Below are 26,069 nucleotides of genomic sequence, written 5' to 3' on the forward strand. Positions count from 1 at the left end.
TACACGAGCAATCTGATGTTTCCAGAGCAAAATCAGCTTCTTATTCAGGAGGCTGTGTGTGGCTATCATTGGGGGATATTTGAGGGCATTGTGTGCTTAGCCCAAACTTCTGTTGGGAGGTCTGGGGGGGGGATCCTCCTTTTTGATAAAATAAAATAAATTGCCTTTATTTTAATGTTTTTTTTAATGCACTCTGGTAATTTATTTAACATTCGAGAGGGACTTATGTTTTTCATTTTGGCTTATGGGAGGGACATCCAACTTTAAATGGCTGTATTTTGTATTTATTTCACCGCCAATGTTATGGACCTTTTTTTCTTTTTTCTTTAAAGAAAAAAATGAAGAAGAAAAAGCACAATTTTTGTAAAAGGTATTTATTGTTTTTATTTATTTATTTTTTTTTTGGTGATCTTAAAGAAAACAAGTGCTTTTTTTCCCTGTAAAATTTTATTTTATTTTTGGGTTGGGTTTTTTTTAGATTTTTAAAGCAACATTTTTGTGACTTTTTTTCCATTTAATTTTTTGGTGGCTTTTATTAATTTTGGCTTTTTTTTTCTTTAAAAAAACTTTATCAAGGGTTTGGGGGTTTTTTTGTCCTACAAAATTAGCAAAATATTTGTAGCTTTGAGTAAAAAACACAATAACCAGCCCCCATCTATGATACATGAAGAACAGTCCCTTAGGGCTATTCTTATTTTTCAAACTATAAATATACATATACACACATATATACACATGGTGCTATTTATAAACATTAAGGGCTGAAGTCTTGGATGCCCAGGCCTAATGACGCACTGAGTCTGAGTAATGTTAAAAGTAGTTTAAGTTACACCAAACCCCCAACTCCTCCTCCGCCACTTTGTCTTTCCAGATGTAAACAAATCCCTGAAATGAAGCAGGCTCGGCTCTCGGTTATTGTGTAATGGGGTTATGAGTGGAAGAGGTCTTCTGAGGACATCCAGAAGGGAATCTTTATTTTTCAGTCTCTCCTTTATCGTCTAAATCTTTCTCATGGTGCTCTCTGTTTTCACCTCACTGGATCATTTTTTCCAGACAAGCTAAACAGCGTAGCGGCCCTCTTTTTTTTCCTCGCCGCCACTCTCTTCCTCCCGTCTGAATTGTTTTTCAGAGGCTTAAAGCTACATCTGACCCCGACGCTCCTCCCCTCCTCTGCTCTCTCGTTTCTTGAGAAGCAGAACCAGTCAGGCTGCTCCGAACACAAACAAACACGGCACTGTTTAAGCCCCTTCTCATAAATGAAAACATAATATTAGTGGAATGGAGCCTGTCTCCTAGAGGAAGGGGCCCTCTGTGTGGACGAGGCCTCTGGGTAAAGGGGAAGCATTATCAGTCCATATCAATCTGCTTTAGCTCAGAGAGGGGAGGTCAGTTAGTTCAGAAAAAACTATGACAGATTTAGGGGACATTAGTTCCCTTAAATTAAAAAAAGTTAACTCCATCTGGGAATAACTTAAGTTGTAATGCAGATGTTTCTTCCACAAAAGCATCTGGATTATAAATATGGATCAGATGTGCAGGAAGCTTCTGCATCATTGTTTTTTCTTTGTTTAATCTGTATTATCATGCTAATAAATTGTTCAGAATTTAAACACCGCAGGCAGGATTTTGTCGAAAGCTTATTTATGTAGCAGTAACAAATATCCATTTTGCTATTGAAATAATAAAAGGATTAAACGTATGCATTATGGCTGTTCATGCTGCCAAAAAATAAGCTCTTTATGAGGTTTATTGTCTTGTTTATTTAGTTAAAAAACAAAGCACTTCTGTTTACAACCACTTTAAGACTAAGTGGATAAGAGGAGCTCCTGAAGGCTATGCCAGACAGCAGCCAAACTTCTCCACTCTAAAATGTTTTTTATGTCTCCAACAATGACTGTATGTAAAGATAGATGACTGATGTCTCCAGTTCCTGTGGAAAAATGAAGCCAATATATCTCGGATACTCACATTTTTTGAGCTAGAGCGATCAGGAAGTCGAGCCGTGGTATGCACCTGTGGATTAGAACTAAAATCATCGATGTATAACGAGAACTGGATCCAGAGTTGGAGGTGCGGCCTGGTCATTCCTGTTAAATGGCGTTTGCAGCCAAAAAGTTTCAACATCCAGAGTGTAAAATGTCCACATCAGTGGGCCCGTAAAGCAGGCGGTCTAGAGACATTGCTGACTTCCTCTTTAGTGCCTTGCTAACGTGAATGGGGATTAAAAGATTCAATCATGCAGCTTTTACGCTCTGTTATCAGACGCTGAATGTTATCAGACCAATAAATCCCGATAGTTATATGAATCATTCATCTTGAATTTTTAGAAATTACTCTAAGTATCTTTTTCTGCATTGTTTCATTAAAAATAATCTTTTCATATCCTGTATATTTGACAACATATAAGCCGACAGATAAACAGCATCTATGATTGGCCAATATTTTTTTTGGCTTTTATGACCTTTAATCGACAGGACAGTTTAAGCGTGAATGGGGGGTGGGGGGCAACATGCAGCAAAGAGTCGAGGCCAGAATCGAACCCGCCGCTGCTGCAGTGAGGACACAGCCTCTAAACAGCCTGAACCACCAGGCGCCCCATTCTGTCCATCTTTATATACAGTCCATGATCTCTGCTGTAAAATTTAAGTTTATGTAATAATAGTCAGATCAGTGTGAGTTTATTTTATTGACTACCATGTGGAGAGACTATGTGGCTGCCTTAAATACAGCGCAGCTCCACTGTGTCTCCATGTGCTGTATTACAAGCTGGTGTTAAGAAAGTCAATCCGGTGGAGCCTGGATAGATTCCTCAGCTAACATGAACACCTGTCAGGAGATTAGCAGCTCCGCCACTGGGGGACGGGGACAGTTGGTGCGGTCATGGATGTAGGAGTTCGTACTCCGGCCTCTCTTTTTTATATCATGACATGTCTGGGTGCAAGCTTTCGGTGAATCCCTACGTGTGATCCGACACTTGTACCAGGCAGTGGGTGCAGCGCTTTGCACCTCAGAGGTAATTAAAAGCACAAAGAATTGGGCTCAGACTGCAGCAGATATGAGTGATGTGTTGGGCATGACGGTGGATTTTATTAAACCTCCGCCCCTCCCTTCTGCGTGTTGTCAGTCTGTTGTTTTGAACTGCACCGGCTCTTTGAAGTGATGCTATGGTTACTGACGTGCAGGCAGAGAACAGAACACCTGTACCTATGGACTGAAGATTGTTTGATATGCACTCAACAACTTAATGTGGCCTGACAGTCAAACATCATATTTTACAGACTCAATTCCAGTTTCTGAGCTGCTAAAACCAGAGAGTTCCCTGCTGTTTTGTGTCAGTTCGCCTGGTATTTTTGGCTCGACGGTTCATTAAGATGCACAAATTGTTGTACAGTGCGTGTCATGCTGGATTTAGTTCAAACGCAGATATGAAGTTGCAGCTTGCATCACTTCTCTTAACATGTCACCACAGCTGATGCAAGGCTGCTTGCAGTGTGTTGCATTAACAGTAGCAAAGGCTTGCTTCATAGTGGTGCGTGTGTTGTTGTATCCAGGAATCTTTGTTGTCGATGTGCTTCAAGAGGCCGCCTGCTTTTATGCGCTGCATTTATCTGAGAGCCTCCAGTCACACACACGGGACCAGATCACAGCGCAAAGTTAATTGTTGGTGCAATCTTTCTCAGGCGATTCAAATGATTAAATTACTTAGCAAATAAGATTGAATCGTTGCTAAGGAGTTAGAACATAATGTTCCCTCTTTCAACATGTCAGACGAGGTATCATCAGAATTTCATATTCAGCGTTGGTACGACCTGTTTTGCTCGGCTGTAAATAGCATGAGATGGGTGATAATAACTCCCCAGTATCTGTGTCAGGGAACACGCTCGAACCCATCAGTGCGTTCAGAGGGAGGAAGATCAATCTACCACACACACACAGAAATAAGTACAGAACTATCGACTATAAAAAGAGAACATTTACATCTTGTCACATTGAGAGAAAGTGTGAATCCTTTTATAAGCCATATGTGTATCTAAAATGTGTTTTCATCACCTACTGCGACATAAAGTGAGGCCTCCCTGTGCTTTAACCCTTTAAAATACTGTCAGATGGATGAATTTCTTTCAAAAACATCAGAAGACTAAGAGCAACTTGAGAAGAGATGACCCAGAAATTAGCAAGAAGCTAGTGAAAAGTACATGAAAAATTAACGGAAAATGAGCAACCAAAAAACACCCCCCAAAAAATAAAACAAGCAACAACAAAAAAGGAAAGTAAAAAAAAGAAAAGAAAAGAAAATTACCTGAAAATTTGAAACACAAAATGGAAGGTAAAATAATTTAAAAAATAAACAGAAAACAGAACATGATCTGAAAATTAGCAAAACAAACAACATAAAATCTCAAAAATAGAAAAGGAAAAAGAGAAATAAGCAAAAAAAAAAAACAATCAACAAAACAGGAAGAAAAACAACAAACAGGAAAGTACAAACACAACAAAAAAATAAAAATAAAAAGGAAATTACCTGGGGGAAATTTTTTTTAAAAATGTAAAATAATTTTAAAGTTTTTAAATTATTTTTTTTAAACATACTTATTTTTTGCAAAGGTTTAAATACTTGTCAAAGGCGTCTGAATGCCGAACAAAGAAAGTGATCCTTCCTCCTGCCATGTCACATGCAGGACATGTCTGCAAAACGTAAACAAGATTCAGCCTTCCTTCCCCTTGACATGAGGATGTCCTGTCGTGCGCGGTTAAGAGCATTGTTGTTTGTGCTCCTGCTATAGATTTTATAACGTCACCGTTCCTTTGTTCGTTGGAGATTTGAATATTAGGTAAGGATTTTGAAACTGGGTGCCATTAAGGGTTAACAGGCTGGGAGCTACCCTGCATAGTGCAATTTATGTCAATAGATTAAGGCCTTTTGTGTGGTTCTTACAGTATGTGCTGTATGCAGTATTTGGGTGTGTCCATAAAGTATGTGTTAGGTGTGTACGTACCGGGAAATTTCTGAGCCTGTGGTGTTTTAGATTGCATGTTACAAAATGTTCAGCAGGAATGTTTTTGTTTTTTTTAAACAGTTCTTGAAAGATTAATCTCGACTCATTATCACCCCGCCTCAGATCACTGAGTTACCATGGTGATTTGCCGTTGTTCGAAGTGTTAAAAACCCCAAAATTCAACTTGTAATTTGCTCTAATTTGAGAGTGGAGCAGCAGGATTTTGTGTGTGAGTCAGTGACTGCTAATCAGAGTAATTGACAGAACGCTGCAAGTTTCCTCCATAAAATAAAGATTCTACTTCTGTGGTTTCCTCAGTCAATTATTATTATTATTGTTCCTGGATTCATACAAAAGAAATTTCGCCGGGGGGATCTCCACAGCACTCTTTAACAGCTGTGACCACATTTACAGAAAACTGCTGGTTGAAAGAAAGAACGAGAGGGGGAAAAACTGATTTCTGGCTTTTGAAAGCACTGGGCATACAGTACCTGCACTAATGCAGCATTTGTGCCAAAGAGCTTGAGTCATAATTTGGATAATAACTGTGAATGAACTGCACGGATGATCTCACACGGCAGCTTGAATAACTTATGTGTTTTCCATTTAAATAACTCAAAAAATCGTGAAAAGTTGCTATTATGAAGGGCACTGCAGAGCACAAGATGGAAAAACACAGAATTCATCGATGCAATGTTTTGTTTGTGATATGACTGCGGGTGTTTACAGGTAAACAAGTGCAAATGGACCACCTGTCAGTGACATTATACAAATGAGCTCCTATAGATTCAGATGCACCTGCTGCAGCGGACTGATGCTTTATCTGCACATCGTTTTTGTCTCATCACAGCGAGCAGTGTAGTCTATGCCCAGTGGATTATAAAGGCACAGAATCTCAACTTTTTACTTCCTTTTTATCAAATGAAATAATGCGTTTAAAATTGAATAAAATTTAGGTTTTATATAAAAAGAGACAATGTGCATTTGTCAGCATTCAAACTGGGGCTGGAAGATATCAAATATACACATATTTAAGTTACCGGCACAAGCTGCACAACTAGCTTTGGCGTTTCATTTTTCTTTCCCTCTCACAAACACACACGCAAAAAGAGTCTTACATACACGCGTCACACACACTCCCAACTATATTAAAACAGTACTTTATTTAACTTTATTTCAAAATAATAAGATGTATATAGTGTATTGTGATGTGGCCTAAAAATATGGCAATGTTGTTTTCTAGGGTTAGACAACATGAGTGCTTAAAATCCATACAGCAGATGATAAAGAGGTCATTTCAATACAATAAAGGTCATTTCAATACATTTTCCTATAATTCATGTCATTTGCATTGTCAAAATTATATATATATATAATATTTTATTTAGAAATGTGGGGTTTTTCCACTTATGCGCAAGTGTTTTTAAATTGAATCATGTTGGGTTTGTTTTCCCTTTTCTAAAGTATATTATCAATAATTTTGTTTTAAAAAAATTTAAATTAAATTTTCACTCGACAATATGCATATGCTTGGGACATACTTTATACAAGTATAGACTCAAATTTATGGCAGTGAAATGCACACAAAGTTCACAATGATGTGAACCAAATGCAGCTAAATACAGGCTTAAGGTAAACATTGAGGCTGTATAGTCTTTTTTTAAACTTCATTGTACCGGATATAGTGTGCTGTATACATTTGAAGTGTCAGCTCCATGTTTATTATCAGTTATGTGTGGGTTGCTGTAAACTTGTGTATTTGAACAGAGGGAGTTGTCTGGCTTTCACCCAGTGGCATGCCATGTCCCCCTCTGGCTCAGCCTGTAATTTAGACAGTGGCGGGACACATGAGGGAACAAAGTGTCCATTAGCTCTGGATGTATAGGACGGGAGAGACCCAGCCGTAGGCCTGGAGCATGCATGCTGAACAATAGGCTACTGTGGCACTCAAACATAGGACAGGGGGCCTCATTCAGACGCTGTTATGGATATAATTCTCTCGACTATTCTGAGTGTCTTCGTGTTGTTGTGTCTGTTTAAAGAGCCTTTGCTTCAGAGCAGGTGCTTCTCACTCTTCTTGACTTAAAGGATCAGTTCACACTAAAAGCAATAAAATATTTTATCACTCACCTCTAGTTGTACTTTGCCATGCAGACAGTTTTAGTTTATATGCCATCCAGCCATCCATCCGTCCATCCATTTTCTACCACTTATCCGGGGTCAGGTCGCGGGGGCAGCAGCCCGGACTTCCCTCTCCCCAGCCACTTCGTCCAGATCTTCCCGGGGAATCCCAAGGCGTGTCCTTTGTCTTCCCCGGGGTCTCCTACCAGTGCCCTGAACACCTCACCAGGGAGGCGTCCTGGAGGCATCCTAATTAGATGCCCGAGCCACCTCATCTGGCTCCTCTCAACGCGGAGGAGCAGCGGCTCTACTCCGACTCCTCCCGGATGACCGAGCTTCTCACCCTGTCTCTGAGGGAGAGCCCAGCCACCCTACGGAGGAAGCTCATTTCGGCTGCTTGTACCCGCGATCTTGTTCTTTCGGTCACTACCCAAAGCTCGTAACCACAGGCGAGGGTAGGAACGAAGATCGACCGGTAAATCGAGAGCTTTGCCTTTCGGCTCAGCTCCCTCTTCACCACGACAGACCGGTGCAGAGTCCGCATTACTGAAGACGCTGCACCGATCTCCCGCTCCATCCGTCCCTCACTCGTGAACAAGACCCCGAGGTACTTAACTCCTCCATTTGGGGCAGGATGTCATCCCTGATCTGGAGAGGGCACTCCACTCTTTATCCGGCTGAGAACTATGGCCTTGGATTTGGAGGTGCTGATTCTCATCTCAGCTGCGAACCGATCCAGTGAGAGCTGAAGGTAACGGCCTGATGAAGCCAACAGGACCACATCATCTGCAAAAAGCACCAATCCTGAGGTCACCAAACCAGACACGATTTTTTTTTTAGATTTTATTTCTGGAATTTCTTGTTTGGAAATGAAGTTTTTATTTATTTACTTTTGTTTGTTTTCTTGTTTTGGGAGAATGGGGTGACTTCCTTGTCTTTTTTTTTCTTGCTCTTTTTTTCCATCCTATTTTTTATTATTATTGTTATTTTACTGATATTAATTATTGGCCTGCCTTGAATTTCTTTGGACATATTTTAAACATAGTTATGTCAGTTTGTAAACTGATGGTAACTATCAGTCACAAGCTCCACATTACAAAGAAGTTACTTGAAATTTAGCAAAAGAAGAAAAAAATGTAAAAAAAAAAAAAAAAAAAAAAAAGGTTAAAAGGTTAAAAACAAACAAATAGATAAATAAATTATAATTTAAAACAGTAACAACAAATACATATAGATAAGATAAAACTGATTTTTAGATGTAATTCTTTTCCTAATTTGTTTTCTTTCCAGGAACTTTGACCTTTTGCTTAGGTTTCAAAGGTTGTAATGCATGTGAATGATGTCTGAATGCAGCACAACAAAAGCTGATGCCACTCCAGGATTCAAAGAGTTAAACAGTTCAGTGGCAGCTGGCAGGAATGTCTTTCTACAAGCGTTCAGTCCTGCACCTTGCCTGTATCAGCCTGCGGCTGAAGTTGCTCTGCCGACCCACCTCCAGCGTGAAGTGCTCATTATTTTGTTCAGCTCGGGGAGCATCCTCCTCTCTGACACCTGCTGAATCATGTCCTGTTCAGCCCCAATGATGGAGCTCGCCCTCCTGATCAGTTTGTTAAATCTGTTTCAGTCTGCTGTGCGAGCATTCCTCCTCCTCCTCCTCCTCCTCCTCCTCCTCCTCCTCCTCCCCGCACAGAGCACTGGCCACCACGGTCTGGTAGAAGGAGCACAGTTTGAACCTGCAGATGGTAAAGGATCTCAGACCTCTTAGAAAGTCGGCTCTGACCCTTTTTATACAGTTCCTCCGTGTGGCCGGCCCAGTCCAGTTTGTTAACAAGCTGAAGTTCCATCTTGAATTGAAACTGGGACAGGTTTGGACCCCTTCCTCCTAAAGTCCACAACCATCTCCTCAGTCTGTGAGATTCTAAGTTGTAGATAATTGTAGTTGCACCAGTTTAAGACACAATGACGCTCCAGTACTCTTCCTTACAACCTTCCTCGATACAGCCAACAACTGCAGAGGTGCGGTTCTTTTACAAGACCTTGGGGGTTGTAAAAGGACTTCTAGAGCTAAAATGGACTTTAAGACAAAAGAATCAACAGCTACATATTTTTTATAAAGACAGACCTAGGACGGTGCTTCTTGACAGACAAATTACTGCTGAACTAGGTCCGAGCAACATATCGATATTATATTGATATCCTGATATGAGACGAGATGTAGACTTAAATCTTGGATATCGTTGTCTATATGTTGTCTTGAAGTGTATTTTCTGAGTTTACCAGACTATTCTAGCTGCTCTACGGTTTGTCTTTACCCACTTAGTCATTACATGTACATTACTGATGATTATTTATCAAAAATCTCATTACGTAAATATTTTGTGAAAGCATCAATAGCCAGCTGCAATATCAATATTAATTTTGAGAAGACGCGTTGAGGTAATTTTGTAATGGTTCAACTTGTCTTCTTAAATCTAGTCACTTAAACATTTAAGGCAGCCGGGACACTAACTTTCTAAAGTTAAAATAAGTAATTTATTTTTTCAAGAGGGTAGCAGCCATGGGACATATTTAAATACAAGCTGTATACAACAATTAAAATTGTTTTTATTTTTTGTTTTTTGCTTTTCCTGCAATTTGGTTGAACATAACTTTATTTAAAAAAAAAAAAGACCAGAGTTGACCCGATTTTTGTTAACAAGCATTGTCTGTGCATGTATAGCTTATTCCTCTGTGCCATAGAGCTCCATTGTTGTCCAAAGACTATTAAAAAGACATTAGCGAGCCACATCATTGCACTGGCTGACATGTTCCTTCATTAGCATGAGCACGCACGCGGTGGTTTATTTTGACTCAGTACCACATACGCTGTCCTGCTGCCAGAAATACTCACAGGAGTGCTGAAAGTGTGTTAATCCACAGCTGAAAATAGTCCCAAACAAATGTACAAGTTATTCCAGTTTAGGCAACATTTGCTGAAAACTACAGTGCCCAGCTGTTTAAGGAAATGACTCAGGCTTGTTAACCCTTTTAAACCTGGATCTGCATCAGTTTTCTTATGACATGTTCAGACACCGTTCACAAGCATTGAACTCTCTGTCACCTGAGCAAATTGTTTGGATTTCTGTCAAAAACATGGCAAGAAAGGCGATTAACAACTTAGCAAGAGATGTCCCACAAATTGCAAGAAATGGGTAGATTTAGGAAATTTTAGTTAGGATAGAGTTATCCTGATTATATTTAAAGTTATTTTACAGAGTTAATATAATTTTAAGCAAAAAGTAAAAATGACAAGAAAATTGCCTGAAAGTTAGCTAAGAGAGAGAGAGAGAAAATCATTAGAAAATCATAAAATAGGCAAAAAAATATTAAGAAAACTGCATTTAGAATTATTATAATTATGTATTTAAAATTAGGTAACAGAAAAAAAATTCGTATTAACATCTTTTTTTTTTCTTTTTTGCACTTTGTACAGGTCATCTCTGGATTTTGATCTTTTACCTTTAAAAAGAAAATCTGGTATTTTTCTCCAAACTTTTTGCCAATTTCTGGTTAATTTCGGGGTCATTTTTTGTTAAGTCACTCATTGTCTTCTTTCCAGTTTTTTTTATTATTATGGTTTTATTTTAATTTAGCGCTTTTTACAGATAATGTATTTATTTCTGCATTTACTTTTTATTTATAATTTAAATTAAGTTTTTTCTAACTTTTTTAAAATAATTTCCTGTTAATATTTGGGTCTTTTTAGGTTGCTTATTGCTTTCTTTGCATTTTTTTTTTTTTTTTATCAAGCCAAGTTTTTAGGTCTTAAAGGGTTAAAAAAATAAATATATATTTGTGACCTTTTTTTATATTGGCCCTCAGCAGGAACCAGCATGTTTGGAACCACAAACCAGTTAGGAAAATATTTAGAGACGGACTAACACATATATCCTGTAAATGTGCTGACGTCAGGGGAATGATCTGTAAGGACATATAGTTCTCTGTGACTGGCGTCGATCGCTGTTTTCTGTGCTCCTTGATATCTTTTGCAGTCATGCGTGCCGCTTTGGCCTTAATGAAACCTGCACTGCGTCTTTAAATAGTCAGGTCTCATGAGAGCGCTCGGTTACCTGACAGCCTGGCAATTACATGTGAGACGCACTCCACAGTCACTGTCAAAGTCACAGGTGGAGACGCTGGCTGTCCTCCAATCAGGGTAGACTGGGTGGTACTACCAGCAGAGCAAGAAAGTCCCACAGATTAGAGGAAGAGGGAGGGAGAGGCAGGGTGTATTTGAGTGGGTCGGCAGGCTAAACATAGCACAACTGGTAGAGACATCAGGCTAAAGAGAGAGAGAGAAAGACAGAGTGTATGCATGAGCGCTGTGTAGCTGCTAGTCGCCTACATCTGCAACTTCAACTAGTCCTCCTCAGCCATGCATATTTTACAGTCCCACTGCGTCATCAGGTCGGCACTGTAAGTCTTTTTCATGTCACCTTTTTGGCTTGTTGACTCTTCTCTTCTGTGTTTGTGTTTGTTTTGGGCTGTGTGCACTTGTGCAACATGTGCGCTTATTCTGCACCACTATCAAACCATAGGAATCATATTTTTGCTCTTTCACGCCAACTTAAGTTTCATACAGAGTCAGTGTGTGTGTGCTGGAGAGGCCAGAGAGAAAGTACAGTATGTGCATGTTTTTGTGGGGTTGGCTCAGGTTGCGGAGAGGCACAGTGTGTGCGGGGACCTTGTATACTCAGCGGTGTGTTGCAATCCCGTCAAGAGTTCGAGAGCTGGAAATTGAAAAAGCGCTCTGTGGTATGACTGTGCTGCACAAGGCGTCATGCCCCGACCTGCAAAAACTCACATTCCATCAAAAAAATATTCAATTATGCATGGTGTTTTCATCCATGAAGCAGGCGTGCTTGTATTTGCACTAAGTGGCTTCACGTTCACCGGCTGTGTGATACAGTGTCAGATCCTGTCAGCCTGTTTTAGCAGAAGCACCGATATCTAAAGTTTTCTTTTTGTTTGTTTCGAGTTGTGCTTCAAACCATCATGTCAGACAAGAACTTTTCTTTTTCAGACTGAAGCTTTTGTGTTTTTTGTGGTCATGTTTTTGTTTTCTTTTTGCTGCTTAGGGCCACTTGACACCATTTCTCTTTCCACTCAGAGCTCTTAGAGCAGCTAAAAAAGCACTTCTGAGGCTCCGCCAAGAGTGCTAAGCTCTTTTTTTAGCTGCAAGGGTGCTAATATTTTCATCAGAGCTATTTTGGGATTGATCAGACTTTAATGGAGGGTTAGAGCTGGAGCTTATTCTGAGAGCTGGGATTTGAATTATCATTTCATTACTGTGTCATTGCTGTGCCAATTCTCTTGCGGTCATGCAGTGTTGTAGTCAAGACCACCTAAACCGAAACCAAGTCATGACCAAGACCCCAGTGTATTGAGATAGAGAAAAGGCAGGGCGAGGCCCAGTCGAGATTTAAACCAGAAAAGTGCGAGTCCAACACTGCAAGATGCACTTGCAATAAATGTGGAACATGCAAACATCGGCAAACAGAGTGCTGCAGGGATGACATTTTTTCTGTTGGCAGTTAACATCGTCCTGGCTCCCTCGACAGAAAGCCAATGGGATTTTTCCATAGGATTTTAGTGCAGGAAATACGCTTTGTGGCAAACAAACATTTCTGATATTTACACATTTTGTTTACCACTTTAAGCATTTTTTGAAGCTCATGTTCGGTTATAAACAAACTACACAGTCTGTTTGTGTCCCTTTGTATCATTCTGTGTCCCCTCTCTAAATTCTGAGTTTTTCGCGGGGTTGTGAATGCAGTGTAGGCGAAGCTCTCACTAAGTTTTCCTCAGCAGCAGTTTGTGGAGCTTGAGTTGCTGGGTGGGTGTGCTTCTTATCAATCAACAGTTCAGCTCCAAAAACATCATTGCGGGCCGCCACAATTTGTGAGAAATCCTGAACTTGTTAACAACCATCTTTTTTTAAGACCCGTAAAAGCTTCAAAATTTTGCGAGTAGTTGGGGTGAAAGTGTACTTTGTAAGTATTTATTATTTTATTTTGTACTTTATCATATTGTTTATTCATTTATAAGTATTTTATGTCATAGAACAAAGCTTGAAAGTGTCTTTACCAGATGTTCACCTAAGACCTTATTTTAACCAAAAATGTACTGCGTTTTAGATGAAGGAACCAGGAATGCCAAAATGCCAACTCATTTCCTTGTATTTAGGACTCACTCCTGCAGCAGAGTAAAAACACCCACAGAAAACAAAGTTTTCTCTTTATTCATCTTTTTTATTGCCATACTGTGTGTTTGTTTGTGTGTGTTTGCATAATTACACCAAGAGAAATGTCTTTATAAAATGATCAAAGGGGACTGCAGAGGTGAATTTTATCTTTGGGAATTTTCCATTTTCCCTGAGCGAGCAAACACAAACAAACACAAAGGAGTTTTTTTCCATAGGCAATTAACCAGAGAGACAACAATACAATTTCACTGCAATACAATATTATTGCAATTTTAAACATTTTGGGATATGCTGAATATCCCAAGAACATACATGGTCATTATTTTGCAATTTATAACCTTTTTTTCTATTGCAAATTACATTCCTAAAGGTAAATTTTGTCAGCATCTGTTTTATCTAACAAGATAAAGTTTTTTCTTGCAGCGAAATCTATGTAATGGAGCGAAAAAAGGCTTGATTGTATTATTCTAGTAGGCCACCAAAAGTTTAATATTTATTTGCAAAATTGATAAGATATATTTTAGAAAATCGATATTTGATGTGTGTGTATCAATACTGTATTGCCACACAAAAAAGCAGGTACTACGCTGTATCAATTTTCAACCAAACCTAACATTTGGTGATATATCCGCTGTTATGGTCTGAGACAAGAACTAAATAAAGATGCTTTAGTCAGAGAAGAGAGCGAGACGAAACAGCGATTGAGAACTTCAAAAAGAGACAGATTTCGAGTACTGCTACACAGCTTTTGTGCTATCATATGTCAGATGTGTTCTTGAAAACTGTGCACAGGTAAACAAAGTTCAACATGTGTCAGGTTTTGGCCTCGTTTTGTGAGGGACAGGTTGTTGGGATGCAACATCTCGGTGCAGAGATGCAGAGAGGACGTACTTATCGTAGGAGTGACAGAGATCTGAATAAAGAGTACCTGTTTGCCTTGTTGCTGCATGGGAGGACTGAACTGTCACAAAGGTGCCAATGTGATGTTTGTCGCCTCCAGCAGCTGAATGGAGTGATGTGGAAGGCAACTGGCAGAGGGAGAAGTATTTACCTTTAAATGTCAGTCAGTGAAAACCCCACCTTTTCTCTCTGCTGCTGTGACAGCTCTAATGCCTTTTTTTCTCAGACTTGCTTCTCATTCACTTTGTGGGCCAAATTAAATTTTGGCCCACAAAGTGAATGAGAAGCAACGGCCATGTTCAAAGAGCTCTCTGATTTCTTAACATTGTGAAATACGCACCCTGCAACCTTTAGTGCGGTTGTATGCTAACAAGTGTTGCTTCAGAGGTGAGCATCCTGACAGTTGTCATGTGAGATGCTTCAACACATCCCACCATGACAGGAACACAGGGTTCATATGGGCATGAAAAACCTGGAAAAGTCATGGATTTAGCAAATAACAGTTTCCAGGCCATGAAAAGTACACATACAGCCCAAGCGAAATATACCCTAAAGTTTTGGAAAGGTCACAGACGTTTGTTTTCCAAACCTTTATAATAGCACATGATTTGTTCAAGAACAGTCGGAAATTTGAAAATTCAATGATGATTTTGGGTTTTGCTATTTCTGACTGTGATAAATGGTGTAATTTTTGGTGATTTTTAAAGAAAAATTTGCCAAATTGAAAAACTTTTTTTAAAAAAAGCCAAATATTCTTAAAGAAAAAAAAGCATCACATTTTTACTTAAAAATCACCAACCCTTTTTTCTAAAAAATATCCAAAATTTTTATGAAGACAAAAAAAATCACATTTTTTTCAATCACCAAAAGTTTAAAAAAAAAAAAGATAAAATAAAAAATTGACAATATGGTTTTTGAAGTAAAAAAAGGGGCATTTTTTCTTGAAAAATCGAGAGTAAAATAAATACAAATAAAGCTATTTAGAGTTTAATTCCCCCTTCCCTAAACGTTGTCCCACCCCAGTGCTTGAAAAACATTCGAAATGCCCCCCCCCCCCCCAATCCCCTTTCCCTTTTCATAAATAACCAACAATCCTTAAGCTTTATTGAAGTTTTCAGTTCTAATCATGTTTTGAATTCTTTATTTTTCAAAATGATATATATTTCAAAAAAGCCATTACATGGAAAAGTTGTGGAAATTTGTTGGTAAAAATGTGTATGAACCCTGGGAACATTAAATCCTTTAGTTTCTAATAAGGCACAACTATCACAATAAATCAAGCTTTATCACAGTGGGCGATTTAAGACCTAATTTAATGCCCTGTTAAGCTATCTGATGTATTGTGAAAAGGGCAAAGGGAGCCATAACTGAGAGCTAGACAGTGCTGTAATTGACGCAAAGGTAAAATGTGAAGGGCAGTTTGAGTTGGCATTTAAGCTCAATTACAGCAACAACTGAACCTACCAGGCAATTATATTGTTATGTGTCCGAGGGGCGAACGTTGTTTGCTGGTGTGAAAGAAAAAAAAAACAGCATGCCAACTTATAAGAGAAACGTTTTGGCCATTTAGAGGCGCTGGATGTTGTCTATAAGACCTTTTGATCGCTCCGTGGAACAAATGTGTCGCTTTGCATAAAATCACGTCATTATAAAGCATGGAAACAAAAATGTGTTTTCATGCACTGAGTGGCTTGAGCCCGTGTTTTTCCATCTCTGCATCCCAGTTCCATAGAAACATATTCTAAAGTGGCCAATTAGAATTTAATCAGAGATGTCAGTATGAATACTAAACTCACCGAAAGTGAATCATCCCAACATGCAAAGTTAAACAGACACGGAAGAGCTACCCAGAGGTGGAACTACGTGATCAGACCGCATCAAATCAAGAACTAGTATTGAAACCTTTTTTTAAAAAGCTAATTGATATTTAGTGTCTCAGAGTTTGCATTTGACAGTCTGATCTGCAGACACACTCATGATGCGTAATAACCTCTTTGTATGAAATGCCAAACTATGAAGAAGAAGAATTACTTTATTAAACCCTGAGGGGGATTAGGAGTAGGCAGTTGGGAGAGATGTTAGAGTGATGAAGCATCAGGCGCCCCGGGTGCAGGTCGGGGTTTGATGCCTTGCTCAAGAGCGGCTCTATTGTGCCCGGGAGGTGAACTGGCACCTCTCCAGTTACCAGTCAACACTCTGTACTTGTTGCTGCAGGACTTGAACCGTGTGACAGCAGACAACAGCCAATCACCTGATGTTGTGTATGAACTTGAGATCCACCAGTGTGTTTTTTCATTTTAATTTGTTCATACTCTACTAACAAATTTATAACTGCCTCAGACCATGCGTACGCACAAATGATGAATCATTTAAAACATGCCAAGGTTATGAAATTACTCTTCAAAACTGTGAAAAGTAAACAGTATTCTCTGCTCTGAGACACTGTTGACACACCCCCTGGTTACTACTAGTAACAATACTGTTAACTTGAGAACTTGTAGAATTATATTATATATAATTGCCGTTGAGTTCATCCCCTGTGATTGAGTGATGAATTTACTTTATCCTACAAGCCCTCTTGGGTTTTTAAGTCTAATAAATACCTGAATAAACAAGTCTGTCATGTGCCACAATCATAAACACAAGCAGAATATCCGTAACCAACGTATCTGTCAGTCGTTTAAACCAGAATCATCCACCTGACCTGCCAACAGTTACTGCTCACTGCCTTTAGTGTGTGCTCTGTGCTAATGTTAGCATCTGTCTGTCACTGCACAGCAGCTCTCTCACTCTTTGGCTCTTGTGCTACTGGTTAAGCAGCTAAAGAGAGTCTGTAGCTGTGCAGCAGCTGGCTCTTTGACTTGTGGGACCTGTGTGGTTTGTGCTACTGAATTAGCTGCTAACGGGAGTCCATAGCTGCGCTGTGGCTCTCTCGTTCTTCGGCTCACAGTGTGTATGTTACTGTGCCACTGAGTTAGCTGCTAATCAGAGTCTGTAGTTGTGCAGTGGCTTGTTTGTCAGCTCTGGGTGAATTTGTGCACTTTGTGCTACGGAGTTAGCTGCTAACAAGTATCTGTAGCCTTGCAGCAGCTCACTCTTTGACTTGGGGGACGTGTGTTATTGTGCTACTGAGTAAGCGGCTAACGAGAGTCTGTAGCTGTGCAGCAGCTATCTTGTTCTTCAGCTGGTGGTGTGTATCTTACTGTGCTAACCTTCAAGCTGCTAACAAGAGTATGTGGCTTTGGGACGGCTTGCTCTTTGATTCAGGGGACCTTTGTAGTTTGTGCAACTGAGTTAGCTGCTAACAGTAGTCTATAACTGTGCAGTGGCTTTCTCATCCTTCGGCTCAGGGTGTGTATGGTACTTTTCTGATGAGTTAGCTGCTAACACAAGTCTATGGCGCACTGCATCTTGCTCTTCAGCTAGGGTGACGTGTGTTTTACTGTGCTACTGAGTTAGCTGCTAACAAGAATCTGTAGCTTTATGGTGGTTCGCTCTTTCTTAAGCTTGGGTTGTGCATGTCACTTTGTGCAATTTTGTTCAATTTGGACTGTTTTCTCAGTCAAATACTATATTAATACATACTATACAATAAGTGCTTTATAATCCATACATGTGATACTTTCTATCATTGTTTAATTCAGAAAAGGAAAAACTCAAACAAACATCAGAGAGAACAACAGAGGATTTTTCATCCCCCTGATAATAAATAACATACTGTACTACAAACTCCCTCACAGACAGCAGACATAACCTAAAGGCCTGTGTATTGCATCTTAACAGACTGGACCTTCATTTTATTTCTGGTGCTAATGGAGTCCTGCTCCCTCTCCTGGAGCCGCTATTAAAGGGCCCTGGTGTAGGAGGAGAGCTGGAGGCTATCAGGGAGCGTCTGAGAGCAGAGAGCCGCCCTCCTGGGACTCTGGACACGCCGAGCACTGAGGAGCACTCTCTGACTCTCTCTCCCTTTCAGCTTTTTTTCTTCCTCTACTTAACTCTCTCTCTCTCCTCCATCTCTGCGCTTTCATGATTCCCCTCAGAGCAGCCAGCTCCCATCTGTGCTTTACATGCCTTTCACATGTGTCAGCGCGGTCGGAGGTGTGTTTCTGAGTGCACATGCTTGCTGAGCGTGGTGCTGTGCGTACGCTGGATGCATGACAGAGTGGAGGTCTTTGTTATTGTCGGGGGCCTCCCGTGTGTGCCCTAATAATTAGAGTAGTTTTGGAGGTTTAATTGTATTTCACACATTTTCCTGCTGCTCGGATTAAGTTTGGGAGCCGCCCCAAGAAGTTTTCTGCCAAATACCAACTGTGACATACGGAAGTGCCTTACTTGTTGGTCTAGACAGCCTCATTACACCTCTGTTAGAAATTTAAGTGGTGGAAAACCATGCTCCTGTTTTTTTTAAATTTAATTTAAATAGCAGATGGTTTGCTGGTGCAGGGATAAAGAGTGATAAAAACTAGAAGAGAACATTTTCTATAAGTTCCTTTTTCATGAGCTGTCTGAATTGTAATAATTCTTTGTAATTATCTGTAATAATGTTTTCTTTGTTAATTATCGTTGTGTTCTAACGCTGTTACTAACCCCCTAATCACCAAACTTTATATTTTCACCTAACAACCCTTTAAAAGAAAAGCAATTTAAGAAGAAATGACCCGAAAATTATCAAGAAATTAGTTCAAAATGCAAGAAAAGTACCTTAAAATTAGAACAAAAAAATCAGGGAGATGACCTGAAAAAAACAGCTTAAACATTAAACTGATTAATTAAAAATCATTTTAAATTTAGAATTATGATAATAAGAAGTTTAGTTCTCTAAATGTATTATTCTAAATGTACTAATTTCTTGCAATTTGCAAAACATTTCTTGTTGTGATGCTCATTGCTTTTTGGCCCATATTTTCAAAAAACATCAAACCAGTTTGCTCAGGGTTTAAAGGTTTAAATTGTGAAAGGCATCTGAATGCAGCACAAGAAAAGTGATTCGGCTCCAGGTTAAAAGGGTTAAAAGCAAAGATGCTATTCTAGACATGTTCTTCAAAACATTAAATAACTTTGCAGCTGTTTTTAATAGAGACAGTTTTTAAAATTGCATCGTGAGATTTACATCTTTGGTGCCTCAACAACAATCATAGTGGAAATTTCACTCACCGCTTCATGTTGGTAGGAATGCACAGCTGTCAAAAGAAATAAAATACAGCCAAGCGCATGGAAAAGAATCAATAAACTGTGAAAGCAGTATTAGATTTTAGATTTGCAGTGAGGAAAGACAGTGTTATTCTTGACTGCAATCTTGCATATGTCAACAGATTAGGTTGTTTGATAAATATTCTTGGAGGTGATATTGACCAGAATATAGACTACACCAAATTTTATTCTCATCACATTGTTTGCTAAAACAACACGCGACGAGAGCCAATTTTTGGCTGTAACTCATTGAAGAAAAGTTGTATTTGCACCAAACTTTGACCATAACACCTCAATACACTTCTTTTGTTTATTTTTATTTATTTTTTTTTATTATTATTTTTAGGATTATCCCAATTTCAATTTTGAAATACAGTTTGATACATTTCAACAAAATTTCAACCCCACAGCCAATGCCATCCTACTGCATCATACACATTTACAATGCTGGTCCATACTCAGGGATATGTGCACTTCAACGACATGCAGACCACAGGCCTATACACGAGTGCAGGCGTTGTCAAAAATGCAAATAAACAGGCTAAAAAAATTAATCTGCTAAAAATAAGAAGGGGAGAGAAAAAAGGGGGAAAGGATAATCTATAAATACATTTTCTGAGGCTTCCGTCTTTTCTACCTGATCCTTGTTGCCAAATAGTGTGGAAGTTGAGGGCACAGCCACTTTGTAGCAGAGCAAAGTTTTTCTGAGGTCAGATGACGCATAACATCTCTAATCCACAAACTGGAGGAAGTCTGTCTTTCCATTTAAGCAGCATAAGTCCTCCAGCCAGGAACATAGCAAAGGTTGTCGTGTTTTTGCTGTATTGGTTGAGACAGTGATCCCTCGGTACTCTGCCAACAATTATTATCGTGGCAGGAGGTTCTACGGAGATTTCTGGCATGTCGGAAAACAACTTGAATATAGATTTCCAGAAACCTGCTGAATGCGACTTTTCACGTTGTAAAAATAAAAAATCCAACTTGACAAAATGGATAATGAATGTTTCGAGCATCAGACCTGACTTTCTGTGAACAAGTACCAGAGACACACTACAGCGAAACTAGTAGCCACCCATCGTCTCTGCGTGTCCCATATGTGCTTTGTATACGGACAGTGTAAACAAAAGTTTATTACATGCACTTATTTCTCGCTGTCTCTTTTTCCTCTTCTCTCAGGTGGCTCAATGGCCCGAAAAGGAAGAGGAAGAACAGCCAATGTTCGTTGAAGAGTATGACTGGTGAGTAACTAATGGAGTTGTTGGTGTTTTAATGAAGAGACTTTCTAAAGCGGCAGTTAAGAAACACACCTCTACTTTCACACTCAAACTGTGAATGAAGTCAGAATTTTTAGACCTGTTTAGAAACTCTCCTTTGGGGAATAATGGCTCCTTAAGTGCAATGACACATTCATTTTAAAACACCACTCACCCAACATTTTGTCCAGCTATATTTGAAACATTTTTGTATTTGCCAGATCTTTTTAGAAAAGGGAATATTGTAGCTGTCAGTCTCACCACAGTGAATGCATGCAGTTGAGTGACTGCACAGAAGCTAGTGGTTCATGATTCATCGCTGCCTTGTGTACATTACGCTCTCGATTTGTCACCTCCAAAGAGAAAAAGTAAAACATCTTGGCATCTGTCATCAATAAACGCAAGCCTTCTGCTCTGTCTGCTTTCTTGTTGGACGCAGCTCGTTGTCTGAGTGACAGCTCCAAATCCCCCGAGCTGAAAGAAGCGAGTAAAGAAGGTAAGAGGGAGAGATAGTGATGGAGGCAGGGTGGGAGGAACACCAACATGAAAATGTGCAATAAAATACATCTCCCAAGGCCAGTCCTCTCCACATGTTTCCCCTCCCAGTGAGCGTGTTGTCTGCCTCTCTGCATCACTGCTGGAATCTTGTAGCGTATCCTACCTGCCACAGTCCATCTGAACCGGGAAACTACGACAATTTGTCTGCCTGGTTGTGAGAATCGAATTACATAATGATGTCAGCGTTTTCATGTGGGAGGATCGACCCTCAAACGGAGTTTGGATGCTTCAGCAGGCGTCCGCGGCGCTGAAGAGCACTTGTGTAAAGTTGATATCGGTCAGTGTTTCAGCCTCGTTCCCGGCTCTTCATCCTGATTTAGTAAAGAGGCGTACTTTTTAATACACTTGAAGTAAAGTACATAAAATATATAATTAAAACTCTTTTAATATTTGAAAGAGATTTTTAAAAAATTAGATACGGACTCTTTTAAATCACTTCACGTGTGTTTGTTAAAAAATTTGATCTATAAATATATTAAATATGAATTTAAAATGCTGTTTACTCCATGATGGCTGAATCAAATCTAGTGTTGAAATGATGAGGGACTTTTTCTTTTTTATTAACCCTTTGAAATCTGAGCAAATTGGCTTGATTTTTGTAAAAACATGGGCAGAAGCAATGAGGGACTTTGGAAGAAATTACCCAAAAACTAGACAAAAAAATAAAACAAAATACAAGAAATATGGTCCGGAAAGGAGCAGTGACTGCAGCAGTAGTGGGCGCTCTAGATTCAGTTTAACCCTTTAAAACCTTAATCGTTTTTCTTTTGCTGCAGTCAGACATCTTTCACAAGCATTTAAACCTTTGAAACATGAGCGGATTGATTTGATTTAATAAAAAAAAAAAAACATTGGAATTGAGGCAATAAGCAACTTGGCAATAATTAGTAAGATATGACAAGAAAATGACCTGAAAATAGCTTTTAGAGAGAGAGAGAGAAAAAGAGAGAGAATCACTGGAAAATTGTCACAAAAAAAGGGAAAAATTAAAAACTGTTTTCATAATTATTAAAATTCTATAATAAAAAATGTGTTACACAAAAATTATTTTCACATTTATTAATAGTAGCATATTTTCATACTTTTTAATGCTTTTTTGGTTGTTGGGTTTTTTTTTTTTACTTTTTATGCTGCTTTTTTATCTTTCTTTTTTTTTTTTTTGGAAAAAATCAAGCCAATTTTCTCTGGTTTCAAAGGGTTAACAGCTGTTGTTTCATATCCAGCTTTTTTGTGTATAGTTTCCTGCGCCCTGATGTCGTCAGTGTTTACAGTCTCGAATGTCCCCTGACTGTGCTGTTGTCATGTACGGACCTCTGAGAAACGGCCTACTTCGGGGACCGCTTTCATACCGCCCCTATTTACACACTTTGATGAAACGAAACGGCTACTGTTGTGTTGGGAAACTTGTGAAGACAAAATATTTATCTTGACTCGGCCGCAGTAGAAAAACCTCCTTCCGTTTTCCTGCGGGTTTTTGTTGGTGGAGGCGTTGCGGGGCCCGTCATGTGAGGGGCGGGCAGCCGGAGCCACAGATCTGCAGCCTGCAGCGGTATTGATTTTGGGCTTGGCTTCCAAGCACAGCCTCAGCGGACTGGCTCGGGGAACCAGCTGCTGCTCGCCCTGCCAACCCACTGGAGCTGACATTTTTCCTATATGATCGTTCTCTGATGTCCTCGTTATCTCTCCTTTGGCCTGTTTCTCCTCTCCTTCGTCTTTTCCACCTCTTCTCCTCCTGCGTCCTCCCCCATGTAGCTTTGCATTATTTTCTTGTTCTTTTATTAGCAAATGCATTTGTGCGCTTTTCCCAGCATATTTTCTTGTTTTTTAGTTTTTTCTCTTCATCTAAATTAGTGTTTTATTTCTGGATGCATGGGAGGAGCTCAAGAGCTTTTTAATGATTAATATGATTCAATTTTGGCCAAAATGCCACTTGTGCCCCTTTGGCGCTCGTTTCTCCTTCCTTTTTTCCACCTCTTCTCCTCTTGTGTCCTCCCACGTGTAGTTTTGCATAGTTTTTTTGCTCTTTTATTAGTAAATTCACTTGTGAGCTTTTCCCAGCATTTTTTACATACATTTTCACTTGAGTTGTTAGGGGTTTTTTTCCCCTCTCTCTCTCTCTAAATTCATAATTTGATTCCGAAAGTGGCACTCGAGCTTTTTAACGATAAATACAAACCAATTTTGGCCAAAATGTCACTTGTGGCCCTTTTGCTCTCGTCTCTGCCTTTTCTGTCTACATCCTCCCCAGAGTAGTTTTGCATCATGTTCTTGTTCTCAGAGTCTTTTATTAGACAATGCACTTGTACGCGTTTCCCGGCATATTTTAATTCTATTTTGACTTGAGTCGTTTGTTTTTTCTCTCTCTATCTAAACTTTGATTCCGGATGGACAAAAAATAAGAGCTCAAGAGCTTTTCAACAATTAATATAAATCAGTTTTGGCTGAAATGTCACTTGTGCCCCTTCGGCACTCATCTTTACTTCTTATCTTCTTTTTTTCCCACCATCCGCTTCTTGCCTTCTTCCCCCTCCTCCTCCTCTAAAATCTGTAACAAAGCCAAACGGCAGAGCCCAACTGACACTGCCAGTCACAGCTCTCACCACGCCTCAGCAAACACACACACACACACACACACACACACACACACACATTAGCATGTATGTCATGAGAACAGACACACATGTACACTATGTGCAGAGTACAAAGCGCTGCCAGTGGCTGTGTTTCTGACTGTGTTTGTGTTTCTGTGTGTGTGTGTATGTATGTATGTGTGTGTTTCAGTATTAAGCTGTGACTTGCAGTGCCCCCCCCACCCTGGCTCCTGTGCTATATATCATATGAAATGACTGGAAATCTGCTATTTCCTGTGTCTCTGTGCTCAGTCCCGCAGTCTCACTGGTCTTGTACGCAGCAAATGGAAAAAGAACAAACTGTCCTATTCCCGTGTTGAAAGCGGAGGAACGACTGCAGAGGGAGGAAGACGAGTACAGAGAGAGAGAGAGCAATCCAAATACTGTAAATTTAGATGAGCCACTGAAGTTTATGGAAGAACCTATATATTATCATAATTATAACAAATTCCACTCTGTGAAGCCCAATTATAATAGCATTAAGGACTGTGTATGTAATGTGGTGACTTCAAAGATTTGTGTGTTTACATGTCATTTAAGAGTGCACACAAAATATGAAAAATGTTAATTTTCGTGCGTCATAATTCAAAATGAAGACCTGACCTAAGTCGAAGTTAACAAACACTGCTTGTATTGTAAACATTTTACATCACTGGAAAACGCTGATGTCCAGTGTTAGTCTATTAAAAGACTCGCCAATCAGTTAGAGAGTAATTAGAAAGGACGAGTGTTTGTCTGTCAGAGTTTGTCCTTGTCTGTGAGCGACGGTCAAAAACAAATTTCCATCTCTTTGTGACGCGCCTTTGTTTACATTTGAATCACGGATTTTGCTTTTGAAAGTAAAGGGAGTGATGCGGTTGCAGCGGTAATCCTGTTCGGGGTCAGATCCGTTTCCTGGGTGTGGCAGATCTTAATATGTGTCTAGAATATTCCTGCATCGAAAGAACAAGGTGCCCTGTCTAGTTTTCTTGTGAACAAACAAAAAACCAAAAAAAGAACAAAGAAGTGTGTATCCTTGAGGCATGACAAATATGCTAGATGCATTTTTCTCCTCAAAAAAACATGCCCAAAGCTGACTGTTTAAGTGTTTTAAATTGTGCATGGTTTGCATATACAGTAGGTATGCTGACAGTCTTCTTCACTAGGCAGGTTTCCATCACAGATTTTTGCAAAAATTAAGCGATATTTTCAAAATGTTGATAAAACACAGTTGTGAGAGGACTGTGTTTCCACTGAGTGATGTTATGTGACTTCTCCTCTCGTAATAATATTCCAAGAAGCATGAAGATTTTTTTTTAGCAGCTTTATTTGTACTGCAGCCACCACACTAGCGTCATTATTTCCAATCAAAGACGACATAGGCGTGTTATGCAAGCGATAATGGAAAGGTAAGTCCCGTATATGTGGGAGCGGCGACGTATGAGGGATTTCTGTGAGGTGACGGTCCACGATTACACAGAGGAACTGTGAATTCAAAACCTCCTGATGATCCGATGCGATGCAGTAACACCTCTTATCACCTGCCGCATCATGCCCGAGGGAGCCAGTTCTTACCGTCTGTGGAATACCGACAATATGTATCATGTCGTCCATGTCCTCGTGCAACTCATGGACTGTGTAAAAGAACTGGATGTAGCCTTAAATCTGAATTCTTTCTAATGGCCAACAGGGGGCGACTCCACTGTCTGCAAAAAGAACTGATTATATAAAAGTCTTCAACCCAACTTCTCACTAACTTTATCACCTCAGTAAACATTTTTCCTGAAGAGTTTATGGCCTCGATTGCTAGTTTCATGTCTACATCAATACAGCGCGATGTTCATTTTGTGGAGTCGCCCCCTGCAGGCCATTAGAATGAATGCAGGTTTAATTTCCACAATGGCTTCACTTTTCAGACTTGGAGGTTACATCCACCTCTTTTATACAGTCTGTGCTGGGGAAGCTCATGATGTGTTTATGATATAGTGTAAGAACTTTGCATGGATAGTGTCAAGTTTTTCCACAGTCTCCAGCCCGCTGCTGTGGTGATGAGTGGAAATATCGTGTCGGGGTTTATAGGGAGGGGTACGCTGGCTAGGTAGAGCGGAGCTAAGCCGTAATGTGATTTGAAGGTGATGTGGATGTCCTGAAGTAGTAGTGTGAGAGTGATGGGATACCAGTGTTGTGTTTTGGTGTA

General features: G+C 39.6%; 1 protein-coding gene across 4 annotated transcripts in view; it reads left to right on the top strand.

The window, feature by feature from the left end:
• LOC121958714 (thyroid hormone receptor alpha-B) overlaps positions 1-26,069 on the top strand; it is a 190,702-nt gene that overhangs the window by 139,745 nt on the left and 24,888 nt on the right. Inside the window, exons 1-3 of one of the 4 annotated variants that reach the window (XM_042507812.1) lie at positions 11,460-11,573; positions 20,629-20,690; positions 21,145-21,201. In XM_042507812.1, the coding sequence (XP_042363746.1) occupies positions 11,533-11,573; positions 20,629-20,690; positions 21,145-21,201 (160 nt within the window). In that variant the 5' untranslated portion in view covers positions 11,460-11,532. Of the gene's footprint in view, positions 1-11,459; positions 11,574-20,628; positions 20,691-21,144; positions 21,202-26,069 lie in introns of those variants that run through there. The other 3 variants (XM_042507811.1, XM_042507815.1, XM_042507813.1) reach the window with 3 other exon arrangements.

The sequence above is a fragment of the Plectropomus leopardus genome, chromosome 19 (assembly GCF_008729295.1).
Source record: "Plectropomus leopardus isolate mb chromosome 19, YSFRI_Pleo_2.0, whole genome shotgun sequence".
NCBI lineage: Eukaryota > Metazoa > Chordata > Actinopteri > Perciformes > Serranidae > Plectropomus > Plectropomus leopardus.